At 35.8% G+C, this 16,284-nt stretch overlaps 1 protein-coding gene across 1 annotated transcript; it reads left to right on the top strand.

Annotated features, from left to right (window-relative positions):
- The first annotated feature begins 9,171 nt into the window (after nucleotides 1-9,171).
- On the top strand, nucleotides 9,172-12,565 carry LOC142238994 (uncharacterized). The gene is made up of 3 exons (XM_075310757.1): nucleotides 9,172-9,345; nucleotides 9,475-9,653; nucleotides 11,908-12,565. Exons 1-3 carry the CDS (start codon nucleotides 9,285-9,287, stop codon nucleotides 12,181-12,183), a joined length of 516 nt encoding a protein of 171 aa, XP_075166872.1. The 5' UTR covers nucleotides 9,172-9,284; the 3' UTR covers nucleotides 12,184-12,565.
- The last annotated feature ends 3,719 nt before the right edge of the window (nucleotides 12,566-16,284 follow it).

Raw genomic sequence — 16,284 nt, 5'->3', positions numbered from 1 at the left:
CACATCGGACGAAAGATAACAGGTTGGCTGATAAGTCCCCGGTCTAACAAAGAAAAACACATTTTTTTTGTCAAAATTCGTTTTTATTATTCAAAATAGTTCCCTTCAAGAGCGATACAACGATTATAACGACCTTCCAATTTTTTGATACCATTTTGGTAGTACTCCTTCGGTTTTGCCTCAAAATAGGCCTAAGTTTCGGCGATCACCTCTTCATTGCAGCCAAATTTTTTCCCTGCGAGCATCCTTTTGAGGTCTGAGAACAAGAAAAAGTCGCTGGGTGCCAGATCTGGAGAATATGGTGGGTGGGAAAGCAATTCGAAGCCCAATTCATGAATTTTTGCAATCGTTCTCAATGACTTGTGGCACGGTGCGTTGTCTTGGTGGAACAACACTTTTTTCTTCTTCATATGGGGCCGTTTTACCGCGATTTCGACCTTCAAACGCACCAATAACGCCATATAATAGTCACTGTTGATGATGTTTCCCTCCTCAAGATAATCGATAAAAATTATTCCATGCGCATCCCAAAAAACAGAAGCCATTACTTTGCCAGCGGACTTTTGAGTCTTTCCACGCTTCGGAGACGGTTCACCGGTCGCTGTCCAATCAGCCGACTGTCGATTGGACTCAGGAGTGTAGTGATGGAGCCATGTTTCATCCATTGTCACATATCATCAACACGTTGTTATTTTTGGTCAAATGTGAGCTCGCGCGGCACCCATTTTGCACAGAGCTTCCGCATATCCAAATATTGATGAATGATATGACCAACACGTTCCTTTGATATCTTTAAGGCCTCTATCTCGATCAACTTCATTTTAGCATCTCGATCAACTTCATTTTACGGTCATTCAAAATCATTTTGTGGATTTTTTTGATGCTTTCGTCGGTAACAACCTCTTTCGGGCGTCCACTGCGTTCACCGTCCTCCGTGCTCATTTCACCACGCTTGAATTTTGCATACCAATCAATTATTGTTGATTTCCCTGGGGCAGAGTCCGGAAACTCATTATCAAGCCAAGTTTTTGCTTCCACCGTATTTTTCCACTTCAGAATTTTTTTTTTCACAATAACAAAAGTTGCTTCAGAAAAGACGCTCTATCTCACAAACTAATTGACTTACAGACGTCAAATTTTGAGACGAATCATTTGAAGGTTGGTACTATATAAAAATAATATGCATTTAATACTAGCGATGCCATCTATGTGTCAGACCGGGAACTTATCAGCCAACCTGTTATATATGGGAGCTATATCTAAAACTGAACTGAAATTAATAGGGTTCTTTCTGATCCAAAACAGGAACTTGTGCCAAATTTGAAGGCGATTGAATTTAAAATGCCACCTAGACTTTGATCACAAAAATGTGTTCACAGACAGACGGACATGACTAGATCGACTCAGGGACCCACCCTGAGCATTATTGCCAAAGACACCATGTGTCTATTTCGTCTCCTTCTGGGTGTTGCAAACATATGCACTAACTTATAATACCCTGTTCCACAGTGTGGCGCAGGGTATAATGATCGATTAGGAAGCGATATTTAATGCCACAAAATTAAATTAATATGCTGTAAAATGGGACGAATCTGACTTTAGGTTAGGTAAAGAGGCAGCCCGATGTGTTTGGCTCACTTATTTCATTTTCTATTTTGATACCACAGACGCTGACCTTCTCCCTTATCATTGTGTGCTGTCCGATTCTATGTTTAGTTCACTGACAAGAGATCTTCTTTTTGTAGGCAAGCCCGAACGGTGTGCCACACAAGACTATTCGACTATTTAAATGAGATTTGAAACACTCTGGAATGTCACCATATCTGATAAAAGATAAGCCACCACTGAAAAACTTTTTATTGTTCGGCCGAAACTTTGATTGAAACCACGATCTTTGTTTGCACGGCCAGCAAGCTAAGCACTGCACTAATATGGCTCTCTATACCCTCTGGCTATATCATACACTACTTTTGTCAATAATTATGTTTTCAAAACAGAACTTTTAAATGCTTGGTTAAGAGCTCGACCGAAGAATCGAATTCAGAATTTAGCCAAATAATATAATCGGCCATGAATAGGCCAGCACCATTGAATGATGATGGGCGTGTAATAAGTTTGTCATGCCGTTTATAACACATTGAAATATCGATTTCCGACTACATAAAATATATAGGGTATGTATATTCTTGATTAGCGAGAAATTCTAAGACGATATAGCCATGTCCGACTGGCTATCTGTCTGTCTGTTGTAATCATGCTATAGTTCAATAACGAAGCTATAGTGCTGAAATTTTGTATAAACTCATATTTTGTCTGCAGGCAGGTCAAGTTTAAAGATGGGCTATATCGGTCCAGATATTGCTAAAGCTCCCTTTTTGAGCCTCTAAACATCCCAATTTTTATCCAATTTGCCTGAATTTCAAAATCTATAGATATTTTGAATGCACAAATAAGTGTACCGAATATGGTGTGATTCGGTCCCTATTTTGATATAGCCCAAAGGTCTAAACAGTCTATGTGAGCCGGAAAAGGCAATTTTTATGCGATTTGTTGAAATTGAAAATCTAGTGGTATTGTAGTTCCACACATAAGTCATCCAAAAGATGGTGGTAACATTAGAACATGTTTTGGTATTTCCCTCATATAGACCGATCTACCGATTTAAACTATTGAGCGTCTAGACATCTCAATTTATAAAGGGTGATTCTTTTGAGGTTAGGATTTTCATGCGTTAGTATTTGACAGATCACGTGGGATTTCAGACATGGTGTCAAAGAGAAAGATGCTCAGTATGCTTTGACATTTCATCATGAATAGACTTACGATCTGCCACAACGTCGAATTTTCAGTGAATGGGCCCTAGAAAAGTTGGCAGAAAATCCGCTTTTTTATCGACAAATTTTGTTCAGCGATGAGGCTCATTTCTGGTTGAATGGCTACGTAAATAAGCGAAATTGCCGCATTTGGAGTGAAGAGCAACCAGAAGCCGTTCAAGAACTGCCCATGCATCCCGAAAAATGCACTGTTTGGTGTGGTTTGTACGCTGGTGGAATCATTGGACCGTATTTTTTCAAAGATGCTGTTGGACGCAACGTTACGGTGAATGGCGATCGCTATCGTTCGATGCTAACAAACTTTTTGTTGCCAAAAATGGAAGAACTGAACTTGGTTGACATGTGGTTTCATCAAGATGGCGCTACATGCCACACAGCTCGCGATTCTATGGCCATTTTGAGGGAAAACTTCGGAGAACAATTCATCTCAAGAAATGGACCGGTAAGTTGGCCACCAAGATCATGCGATTTGACGCCTTTAGACTATTTTTTGTGGGGCTACGTCAAGTCTAAAGTCTACAGAAATAAGCCAGCAACTATTCCAGCTTTGGAAGACAACATTTCCGAAGAAATTCGGGCTATTCCGGCCGAAATGCTCGAAAAAGTTGCCCAAAATTGGACTTTCCGAATGGACCACCTAAGACGCAGCCGCGGTCAACATTTAAATGAAATTATCTTCAAAAAGTAAATGTCATGGACCAATCTAACGTTTCAAATAAAGAACCGATGAGATTTTGCAAATTTTATGCGTTTTTTTTTTTTTAAAGTTATCAAGCTCTTAACAAATCACCCTTTATATGATTTGAATCAAATTCAAAATCTAGAGTTATTTCGGGTCCACATAGAGCTACGCCGAATATGAGGCGTATCTATTCATATTTTGATATACCTCCATACAAGGCCGTAGCCAGGATTTTAATTCGGGGGGTGGGTTCAACTTTAAAAAAATATTCATATAATCTCATGTGTAAAAAATTTTATTTATGCATAGGTATGTATACAATATTTTTATAATATTAAATTGAGCCGACGGGCTTTTTGGGCAGCAAATAAATCAATGACTTCTTCAGTCGGCACATTTATTCGGCGATGAACCGACATTAATGCCAATCCATTGAGTCTCCTCTCGCTAGTCGAATTTCTAAGATACGTCTTTAAACTCTTCATTGTTGAAAATGAACGTTCGGATTAGCACGTAGTAACTGCAGGGATGGAAAATGCAGTACTACAGTACTTTTTTCAATACTTTTTCACCCCGGTCAGTACCGTAGTACCCCCGCGAAGGATTTAGTACCTTTTGTGTAGACATTTTTGAGTCGATATCAGATTTATGGTACAATAGCTTTGACAAAATATTTTAATATTTTGAGAAAGTCTTTATCAACCTTATTTGCTAATAGTCTTTTACAAATATGGCAAAACAGACATGTTCATGTGGGAAGAAAATCTCGATTTTGTAAGACATAGTCAAAAACAGGATTTTATTGAACTTCAAGAATGTTTTAGTCGAAAAAAGAATGCGATTCTATATTATCGATTTTTTATTTCGGTAGAAAATGTAAAAATTTTATTTCTATATAGAATTTTTGCAAAATTTTGTTTTTATGGAAAATTTTGTCAAAATGTTATTTCAATTGAAAATTTTGTAAAAATTTTATTTCTTATTTTATTTTATTTTATTTCTATAGAAAAAATTTTGCAATTTTTTTTTTTTCTGTAGAATTTTTTTTGCAAAATTTTATTTATATAGAAAATGTTTGCAAAATTTTATTTATATAGAAAATTTTGTCAAAATTTTATTTTATTTAAAATTCAGTCTCTTGACAATAATCTTCCAGTAAATTTTTTGTTGAAATTTAGTAAAAAGTACCTTTCCGCTCAAAAAATACCGTTTTTGTACTTTCTTAAAAATTGTATTTTCCATCCCTGAGTAACTGGAAAAGTGACCAAAATTTTTAAAAGAATATGCACGTTTGGAAATATCTCTTTAAATAAATATCTCTTTATATCTCTTTAAAAACAATTTGTTTTTTTCGACCGTCGTTTGACGGACTTTTCAACTAGTATTCTATGAATTGTGCAAGAGAGAGAAGTGATGCAAATTTCATCCGATCCGGCTGAAATTTGGTACATAGTGTTAGTATATGGTCTCTAACAACCATGCAAAAATTCGTCCATATCGGTCCACTTTTACGTATAGCCCCCATATAAACGGACCCCCAAATTTGGCTTGCGATTGCTCTAAGAGAAGGAAATTTCATCCGATCCGGCTGAAATTTGGTACATGGTCTTAGTATATGGTCTCTAACAACCATGCAAAAATTGGTCCATATCAGTCCATAATCATATATAGCCCCCATATAAACCGATCCCTAAATTTGGTTTGGAGCCTCTTGGAGGAGCAAATTTCATCCGAGTCGGCTGAAATTTGGTACATTGTGCTAGTATGTTATATGGCCGTTAACAACCATGCCTAACTAGGTCCATATCGGTCTATAGTTATATATAGCCCTCAGATAAATAGACCCCAATCACACAAAAATTGGTCCATATCAAGTTCATAATTCTATACAGCCCCCATATAAACGACCCCCATATTTCAATTCTGGCTCTCTACGTACCGTGCAAAAGTCCATATCGATGAGTAATTATTTGTAGACTTACCTATAAATACCTTTTTTTGTCTAATATATAAAGGGTGATTTGTTAAGAGCTTGATAACTTTTTTTAAAAAAAAAACGCATAAAATTTGCAAAATCTCATCGGTTCTTTATTTGAAACGTTAGATTGGTCCATGACATTTACTTTTTGAAGATAATTTCATTTAAATGTTGACCGCGGCTGCGTCTTAGGTGGTCCATTCGGAAAGTCCAATTTTGGGCAACTTTTTCGAGCATTTCGGCCGGAATAGCCCGAATTTCTTCGGAAATGTTGTCTTCCAAAGCTGGAATAGTTGCTGGCTTATTTCTGTAGACTTTAGACTTGACGTAGCCCCACAAAAAATAGTCTAAAGGCGTCCAAATCGCATGATCTTGGTGGCCAACTTACCGGTCCATTTCTTGAGATGAATTGTTCTCCGAAGTTTTCCCTCAAAATGGCCATAGAATCGCGAGCTGTGTGGCATGTAGCGCCATCTTGTTGAAACCACATGTCAACCAAGTTCAGTTCTTCCATTTTTGGCAACAAAAAGTTTGTTAGCATCGAACGATAGCGATCGCCATTCACCGTAACGTTGCGTCCAACAGCATCTTTTAAAAAGTACGGTCCAATGATTCCACCAGCGTACAAACCACACCAAACAGTGCATTTTTCGGGATGCATGGGCAGTTCTTGAACGGCTTCTGGTTGCTCTTCACTCCAAATGCGGCAATTTTGCTTATTTACGTAGCCATTCAACCAGAAATTAGCCTCATCGCTGAACAAAATTTGTCGATAAAAAGCGGATTTTCTGCCAACTTTTCTAGGGCCCATTCACTGAAAATTCGACGTTGTGGCAGATCGTTCGGCTTCAGTTCTTGCACGAGCTGTATTTTATACGGTTTAACACCAAGATCTTTGCGTAAAATCTTCCATGTGGTCGGATAACACAAACCCAATTGCTGCGAACGGCGACGAATCGACATTTCACGGTCTTCAGCAACACTCTCAGAAACAGACGCAATATTCTCTTCTGTACGCACTGTACGCATTCGTGTGGTTGGTTTAATGTCCAATAAAGTAAACTGAGTGCGAAACTTGGTCACAATCGCATTAATTGTTTGCTCATTTGGTCGACTATGTAGACCATAAATCGGACGTAAAGCGCGAAACACATTTCGAACCGAACACTGATTTTGGTAATAAAATTCAATGATTTGCAAGCGTTGCTCGTTAGTAAGTCTATTCATGATGAAAATGTCAAAGCATACTGAGCATCTTTCTCTTTGACACCATGTCTGAAATCCCACGTGATCTGTCGAATACTAATGCATGAAAATTCTAACCTCAAAAGAATCACCCTTTATATATATATATATATATATATATATATATATATATATTATATATATATATATATATATATATATATATATATATATATATATATATATAATATTATATATATATATATAATATATATATATATATATATATATATATATATATATATATATATATATATATATATATATATATATATATATATGTATATATATGTATATATATATATATAATATATATATATATATATATATATATATATATATATATATATATATATATATATATATATATATATATATATATATATATATATATATATATATATATTATATATATATTATATATATATTTCTCTTATAAAAACTTTTTTCCTTTTCCAAATGCCGATAAAGACGTTTTGTCCTTATAGTTAAGTGATTCAATTTAAAAATGGGTATATTTACATGAACGAAGGCTAGGGTCAATTCTAAAAAAATCTTAAAATTGAAGAAAAAGTCTTTAAATTTGTGGAGTTTTTGTATGTTATCTTGATCACAAACCAAAAAAACGTTCAAAAATAGTAGATGTTTTCAACACTTTATTTTAAAAATGTATACATCGAATAATTTCTACTTGAAGTCGAGTCTGAATTTGGAAATTTTAAATTGTTGTTAGCGTTTTTAAAGCTCTTTGATAGCTCATGAAGAAAAAGCTGAAAAAACGAATAAATTCCAATTCGGAATCAATACCAAAATCATTAGTGTACAAAATCTTTGGAATCGGACATGCTTTTTTTCAATATATGTAAGAAAAAAATTGGGGCATTAGAGGGTTAATGGAATGGATTTACTTTTACGAAAATTGGAAACAATAGGTTTGTTTAGGTAATTTTCCAATAAAAGTTATTCAGTATAAACTTGCAAGATAGTAAGAATGGGTTTTATTATCTTGGGTAAAATTAGTAGAAGTGTACATGTTCATGAATTTATCATTAATTCAGCGGTTTTAAACCAATTAAATTGTCAGTGAGCTTAACATCGAATCGAGCAGCACTCAGTGATAAGAGAGAAGTTCACCAATGTGGTATCACAATGGACTGAATAGTCTAAGTGAGCCTGATACTTCGGGCTGCCACCTAACCTAACCTAACCTAAACCAATTAAAACGAAAGATATTTATATTTTCTAATTCTAGTGCAATTGGATTTGTTGATGATTAACCAGCTAATAATTGCAAGTTTTTACTGGGAAAAATGTTATTACTTTGAAATGAAGGACTACCAGTAAAAATTTGTGATAGTAATCAAAATGTATCGAGTACGCAAACAGAGCTAATATGATTTATATATTGTTATAGACTCACAGAAGTAGAATTAAAATGCATACAATTAAAATAGTATGTATTTTATGTGAAATATAGCCTTTAAGTTTGCTAAATTTACATCCAAAATGTAACTTTTGATCCAAAAAAATTAGCTTTTTTTTTAGAAATTTTTAGCTTTTTTAAGCTTTTTTGGGCTAATCTAGCGGTTTTTGGTGAAACAATTCTGGCAACGCTGGTACTATTGGACGTCCAATGTATATTGAATTCTATTTTTGGGGGTAATGCCTCTATTTTATTTGTGGAATTGAATATTCAACAAGTATTTTTAGGGCATTTAGATTTTTTATTTTATTTATTTATTTATTAAAAATTTAAAACTAACATAAATTATGATATTAAATGGGCGAAGCCCAAACAACAAAGGTATTCGACCTACATTTAAATTTTTAGTCGCCTTTATAGCACCCCAATAAACACAAGCATTGGAGAAATGCTTATATTCAATACGCATTCAAAAATTTTTTTCAAATAATTAGATTAGAATTCAATTTGAGAAATTGTTGAGAAAATCGCGTTCTCAACAAAAAACAGACATTACCCTCAACACTGGAATTCAAGACGTTGACAACATTTTCTCAAAATATTAGCAACAACTTTTCAAACTAAATTTCATTTTAATGCTTCAAACCTATTGGAAAATTTGTTGAAAGCAAGCAATGTGCAAGGCCATTTGAATTAATGTTGAAGATGGGATTCTCTATCAAATTGATATGAAAAATGCTCATCCTTGTGTTTGTTGGGACTATTTGTGTCATAGGATTTGGTAAATGTCTGTGCTATATTACCTAAAAAGTTTCTGAAAGTTTAGCAAAGCCAACATCTAAAGTTATTGATTTGCGTCTAAGCTACATAGGGTTGTGTCTATGCTAGAAACTATATTAAAGCTTTTCACCCCCTTTTTTTAATTTTAGCTTGACAACTTCCTTTTCAATTTCCTTATCACGTTTAGAGCGCATGTCCTCGCATCATTTCCTTTGGGATGACATTCATTGTACATAATGTGTTCCTTCGAAACAGATTCAAGCATTTCAACTAAAGCAATAACAAAAAAGTGAATTATTTTATTTTTTTACAATAAAAGTACTTTTGTTTTTTAGTTTTAAGATGTTCACTCACATTGTTCTACAGATTTTATGGATTTTGTTAAACTTTTACCAATGCACCAGTGAGTTAACATTGCCACCGTGACAGAGAAAACAAATCTTGACTCATTTCCCTATTTTGTGTATGTGTGTATGTCTTCCCTTTTCCTATATTGTGTGTACCCGGTGTGGATGGATGGATGGAATTTTAGTGGCAGGACAATCCCTAACCACTGCTATACATCGTACCCAAGCTGCCCAGGAACGTATCAATGACCTTAAATGCTATAAATGTGATACCATGGACGATGGTGACCTCTGTGTGGATGTGATCAATTCCAATGCTAGCAATTTCATACACAAATGTGAGGGTGAAGAGTTCATATGTATGGTAAGGATATAAATGGGATTGTGTACATACATACATATAGATATAGATATAGACTTACTCGTTCATTGATACATTAAGGTGGGGTGTAAACAAATACAATGTAGTTAATGCCTTCCTATAGGTGAGAGTGTGTATAAAAGCAAATTTAGAGCATAATGAAACTATTTGTGACAAAAAATTAAACAATTCTGGAATGTCTTCTTAAAACTCCATTTCTCAATCTTATCAAAAAGTCGTTCATATTAAAATTTTAAAAGTTTTGAAAATCGGAAGTCGGAAAATCTATATCCAAAATTTTCAATAAGTAAAATATTGTCCAAATTTGGAAAAAGTTCAAACCCCCAATGTTTTATGCTAAATACATAGTTCAACACCTAATTGATGGGTAGTAAATAGTATTTACACTATTTTCCTCCAGAGGTGCTATAGGTATTTTTTTGGAAGAAAATGTTAAGTCGATTCAAGCGAATTTTTTAAAAGTCTATTTTTTGGATTTTTTATACAACCCCTATTTGTTGGTATTTTCCTCTACAGATCTTCACCACTTACGTTAGGTGAGGTATAGTGACAATCTGTTAACAGGTTGGCTGATAAGTCCTCGGTCTATAAAAAGAAAAACATATTTTTTTTGTCAAAATTCGTTTTTATTATTCAACATAGTTCCCTTCAAGAGCGATACAACGATTATAACGACCTTCAAATTTTTTGATACAATTTTGGTAGTACTCCTCAAAATAGGCCTCAAAATAGGCCTCAAAATAGGCCTCAGTTTCGGAGATTACCTCTTCATTGCAGCCAATTTTTTTTCCCTGAGAGCATCCTTTTGAGGTCTGAGAACAAGAAAAAGTCGCTGGGGCCAGATCTGGAGAATACGGTGGGTGGGGAAGCAATTTGAAGCCCAATTCAAGAATTTTCGCCGTCGTTCTCAATAACTTGTGGCACCATGCGTAAGACAACGGTGGAACAACACGTTTTTCTTCTTCATATGGGGCCCTTTTGCCGCGATTTCGACCTTCAAACACTCCAATAACGCCATATAATATTCACCGTTCCCTTCTCAAGATAATCGATAAAAATTATTTCATGCACATCCCAAAAAAACAGAGGCCATTACTTTGCCAGCGGACTTTTGGGTCTTTCCACGCTTCGGAGACGGTTCACCGGTCGCTGTCCACTCAGCCGACTATCGATTGGATTCAGGAGTGTAGTGATGGAGCCATGTTTCATCCATTGTCACATATCGACGGAAAAACTCGAGTGTATTACGCGTTAACAGCTGCAAACACCGCTCAGAATCATCAACACGTTGTTGTTTTTGGTCAAATGTGAGCTCGCGTGGCACCCATTTTGCACAGAGCTTCCGCATTTCCAAATATTGATGAATGATATGATCAACACGTTCCTTTGATATCTGTAAGGCCTCTGCTATCTCGATCAACTTCATTTTACGGTCATTCAAAATCATTTTGTGGATTTTTTTTATGTTTTCGTCGGTAACCACCTCTTTCGGGCGTCCACTGCGTTCACCGTCCTCCGTGCTCATTTCACCACGCTTGAATTTTGCATACCAATCAATTATTGTTGATTTCCCTGGGGCAGAGTCCGGAAAATCATTATCAAGCCAAGTTTTTGCTTCCACCGTATTTTTTCCCTTCAGAAAACAGTATTTTATCAAAACACGAAATTCCTTGTTTTCCATTTTTTTTCACAATAACAAAAGTTGCTTCAAACTAATTGACTTACAGACGTCAAATTTTGACACGAATCATTTGAATGTTGGTACTATATAAAAATAATATGCATTTAATACTAGCGACGCCATCTATGTGTCAGACCGGGGACTTATCAGCCAACCTATTATTTCGGGCTCTTTTACTATTGTGATATTACAGTGGTGAACTTCTCTCTCTCTCTCTCTCTTGTCACTGAGTGCTACCCGACTCCGTGTTTAGCTCAATGACAAGAGTCTTCAAAATTGCGATTAAACCCGTCACCCTTGGTATGCAAGGCGGGCATGGTAGCCATGCTCCATCACTACTGCAATGTAGCTGTCCTTAAGCTGAGCTTAAGTAGCTGACTTAATACGCGGCGTCGACCCGTCGAAAACTCGTTGAGGTCGGCTTCCACTCTGGTTCTGGTGTATTTGTGCACTTGTATAAGTAGTAACGTTAATTTGTCATATCAACCATAACAAACTGCAAATCTCTCTATGAAAGAACCTTACTAATTTGTCTTATTTCCCTCTCATCTACAGGTCAAACGTTTCTCCTATACCACCAGTAATGAAAACTCCACCAGCTCCCCGAAAATGTGGTCTCTAGATCGACGTTGTGCAGTCACTTGTGAACCCGGTTGTATTGTCATCGGTGAGCGTACCAAACTTTATGCCTGCACCTCCTGTTGTGAGACTTCGATGTGTAACACAGGCAAAGGATCAGCCTCTTCTGTTCTTTATCGTCGGATCGAAACGGGTATTGGCACATTATTGGGTTTGACAATAGTCAAGTGCTTCCTCAGCTACATATCTTAAAGCATGAAGCCCAGCTTTTGGCTTTCCTTAGAGTGTAACAAATGAAAATTCCACCCGCTGAGAAGAGACCGCCCCCCCGCAAAAGACAAAAAGGAAAGAGGACCAGTGCCAAGATGATGTCTATTTTTTTTTCGAATCTATTTTACTCTTGAAAATCTCGTAGAATTTATTGAAGACTTCCCTCTATGTAGTTGACATTTATTGTAATAAATACTAATATTTATTGTTTAAATTGAAAACAAAGAAGAACTTAGCATAGCAATAGGACACTATCCCTCATATACAAAAGAAAAACCCAAAGAAAAGTCGACTTTTACCATAGAAATTCCTTCGATAAACTGGGAATAAATTATAGTGCATATGGGCGTATAAAGATAGTTGAGACACAGTAGTTTTTTTTACCACATTTATCTGCATTATGAAATATTTCGACTAATGCAGCCATTTTAAAGAAGCAAGTCTACTAGATGCACTCCACTCTTTCGACTGTTCCTTGAACTTCGATGTGTGCCAATAGTCCTACATTTGGTCAACTGTCAAGAAGGGTTGAAAATCACAAATAGATATCCAATATATGAAAAATTATTCCACATATACAGGAAATTACGCCCCAATATTTTTACACGCAAAAATAATTCTTTCCTCCCAAACGAAATTTTGGACAAACAAAGTTCGTTTCTCATTTGCTTTTCGCTGTAAGGGAGTGTATTTGGAAGAAAAGTATATACTTTTTGTGATAAACGTTTATTCTTTTCCAGGATGTAAAAACAATTTCATAAAGACTAACTAAAAAAAAAAACAATGTTTTCTTGCTAATTGCATTTTCCCTCATATCTTTCTCACATCCACGAGGTGTTTTAGTTCTTAACACCTTTTCCTGTAATACCAACAATGTAGAAGAAATACGATTTTATAAATTTTAAAATTTTTTTACCTTTCGCCTGGACGGAGAATCGAACCGCGGACCATGCAATTTGTAAGCCAACACACTATCCACTGAGCTATGTAGCCGTTATTGTCATCAATAGACAATTACCCATATAAGTTATATTTATATAGCATAGCTTGCGGCGCCCACGAACCGAATAAACAAAGTTTATTTAACAGAAACAAACATTTAGTATGGCACCGTGGAGCAGTGGTTGCTACGTCCGACTTGCATGCCAAGGGTCGTGGGTTCGATCCCTGTTTCGACCAAAGTTTTTATACCCTGCTCCACACTGTGGAACAGGGTATTATAAGTTAGTGCATATGTTTGCAACACCCAGAAGGAGACGAGATAGACACATGGTGTCTTTGGTAAAAATGCTCAGGGTGGGCTCGTGAGTCGATATAGCGATGTCCGTCTGTCCGTGAACACATTTTTGTAATCAAAGTCTAGGTCGCAGTTTTAGTCCAATCGACTTCAAATTTGGCACAAGTATGTGTTTTGGCTCAGAATAGATCCCTATTGATTTTGGAAGAAATCGGTTCAGATTTAGATATAGCTCCCATATATATATATTTCTCCCGATATGGACTTATATGGCCCCAGAAGCCAGAGTTTTACCCTAATTTGCTTAAAATTTTGCACAAGAAGAACAATTAGTACTATAGTCAAGGGTGAAAAATTTTATTGAAATCGGTTCAGATTTAGATATAGCTCCCATATATATCTTTCGCCCGATATGGACTAATACGGTCCCAGAAGCCAGAGTTTTACCCCAATTTAGTTGAAATTTTGCACGGGGAGTAGAATTAGCATTGTAGCTATGCGTGCCAAATTTGGTTGAAATCGGTTCAGATTTAGATATAGCTCCCATATATATCTTTCGCCCGATATGGACTAATACGGTCCCAGAAGCCAGAGTTTTACCCCAATTTAGTTGAAATTTTGCACGGGGAGTAGAATTAGCATTGTAGCTATGCGTGCCAAATTTGGTTGAAATCGGTTCAGATTTAGATATAGCTCCCATATATATCGTTCGCCCGATTTACACTCATATGACCACAGTGGCCGATCTTTTACTCCGATTTAATTGAAATTTTGCACAGGGAGTAGAATTAGCATTGTAGCTATGGGTGTCGAATTTGGTTGAAATCGGTTCAGATTTAGATATAGCTCCCATATATAGCTTTCGCCCGATTTACACTCATATGACCACAGAGGCCAATTTTTAACTCCGATTTAGTTGAAATTTTGCACAGGAAGTAGAATTAGCATTGTTGCTATGCGTGCCAAATTTGGTTGAAATCGGTTTAGATTTAGATATAGCTCCCATATACATGTTTTTCTGATTTCGACAAAAATGGTCAAAATACCAACATTTTCCTTGTAAAATCGCCACTGCTTAGTCGAAAAGTTGTAAAAATGAGTCTAATTTTCCTAAACTTCTAATACATATATATCGAGCGATAAATCATAAATAAACTTTTTCGAAGTTTCCTTAAAATTGCTTCTGATTTAAACGTTTCCCATAATTTATACCTTGCGCCACACTGTTTGGGACAAACCTTTATATATAGCCCCCATTTGACGGATGTGATATGATACCGAAAACTTAGATCTACAAAGTGGTGCAGGCTATAATATAGTCGGCCCCGCCCGACTTTCCTTACTTGTTTTTTGTTGTTTTTTTTTTACATATATTTCAGATATGTTTGGTAGATTCCGAAAAAATGTTCAACATTACATTGTACTATATTAAATTTTGAACTGTAAAATGTGTCTTATTAAAGAGCTAAAGTCAGAAAAGAACAGTGTTTGATATAAACGAAATGGACTGTGTTGTTGTTTCAAAAATAACTTTTTTTATTGAAAAAAATAAACATTTTGTAACAAACGAATTTTTTTTGGAGATAAAATTTTACAATTTTCGAAGCAATTCAAAAAACTCTAACAAAAGAAAAACGTTTTCGGTACACGTTTTCCAAACGTTTTTTTTTTCTTTGCGTGTAGTGGGAGCAGCGTAAAATTGTTGTAATTTTCTATTAATTGAAAATTTTAATGATGTTATTGCATTAAAAATTAGAATCTTTATTTTAAATATGAAAAGATACCCCAAAAATCTGACAAAATCCAAAAGTATGCTGTTTGTACTCCCTATATAAGCATTTGGGCCTTATTTAATTTCTCCTTTGGTGGGGATGTTATTTTATGGATCCATCGCACGAGCTATCAACTACCTGGCTATAAATCCCAGATTATTTTATCCTCAGTGGTTGCCGTTTTCGGGACGTTGTTCAAAAAAAAAAAGAAAAAACAAGTATATACGGCCGTAAGTTCGGCCAGGCCGAAGTTACGGTAACGCTTGCCGATGGCTAGGTATCTTAAAACTTCCTAACACAAAATTTTCTATAGAAATAACATTTTGACACAATTTTCTATAGAAATGAAATTTTGACAAAATTTTCCATAGAAATGACATTTTAACAAAATTTTCTATAGAAATAACATTTTGGTAGATTATTTTCGGCTCGAGTGGCAACCATGATTATGAACCGATGTGGACCAATTTTTTGTGATTGGAGATGGGCTATATATAACTATAGACCGATATGGACCACTTTTGGCATGGTTGTTCCAAATTTGAACCGGATCGATGAATTTTGCTCCTCCAAGAGGCTCCGGAGGTCAAATCTGGAGAACGGTTTATATGGGGGCTATATATAATTATGGACCGATATGGACCAATTCTGGCACGGTTGTTAGAGACTGTATACTAACACCATGATCCAAATTTCAACCGGATCGGATGAAATTTGCTTCTCTTAGAGGCTCCGCAAGCCAAATCTGAGGATCAGTTTATATGGGGGATTTATATAATTGTGAACCGACGTGGACCAATTTTTGCATGGATGTTAGAGACCTTATACCAAAAGCATGTACCAAATTTCAGCCGGATCGGGTGAAATTTGCTTCTCTTTGAGGCTCCGTAAGCCAAATCTGGGGATCGGTTTATATGGGGGCTATATATAATTATGGACCGATGTGGGCCAATTTTTGCATGGTTGTTAGAGACCATATACCAACACCTTGTACCAAATTTCAGGATCATCCGGATCGGATGAAATATGCTTCTCTTATAGGTTCTGCAAGCCAAATCTGAGGGTCCGTTTATA

The sequence above is a fragment of the Haematobia irritans genome, chromosome 5 (genome assembly GCF_050003625.1).
Source record: "Haematobia irritans isolate KBUSLIRL chromosome 5, ASM5000362v1, whole genome shotgun sequence".
Lineage (NCBI taxonomy): Eukaryota > Metazoa > Arthropoda > Insecta > Diptera > Muscidae > Haematobia > Haematobia irritans.
The sequence above is the reverse complement of the archived record's forward strand: the minus strand, read 5'-3'. Positions and strand labels throughout refer to the sequence as shown.

What these genes read in the sequence shown, in the direction of transcription:
- LOC142238994 (XM_075310757.1), top strand. Translation starts at nt 9,285, where the DNA reads ATGTTCACTCACATTGTTCTACAGATTTTATGGATTTTGTTAAACTTT. An exon ending in AAACTTTTACCAATGCACCA is followed by an intron (nt 9,346 to 9,474) that starts GTGAGTTAACAT and finishes ATGGAATTTTAG; the next exon opens with TGGCAGGACAATCCCTAACC. An exon ending in GTGAAGAGTTCATATGTATG is followed by an intron (nt 9,654 to 11,907) that starts GTAAGGATATAA and finishes TCTCATCTACAG; the next exon opens with GTCAAACGTTTCTCCTATAC.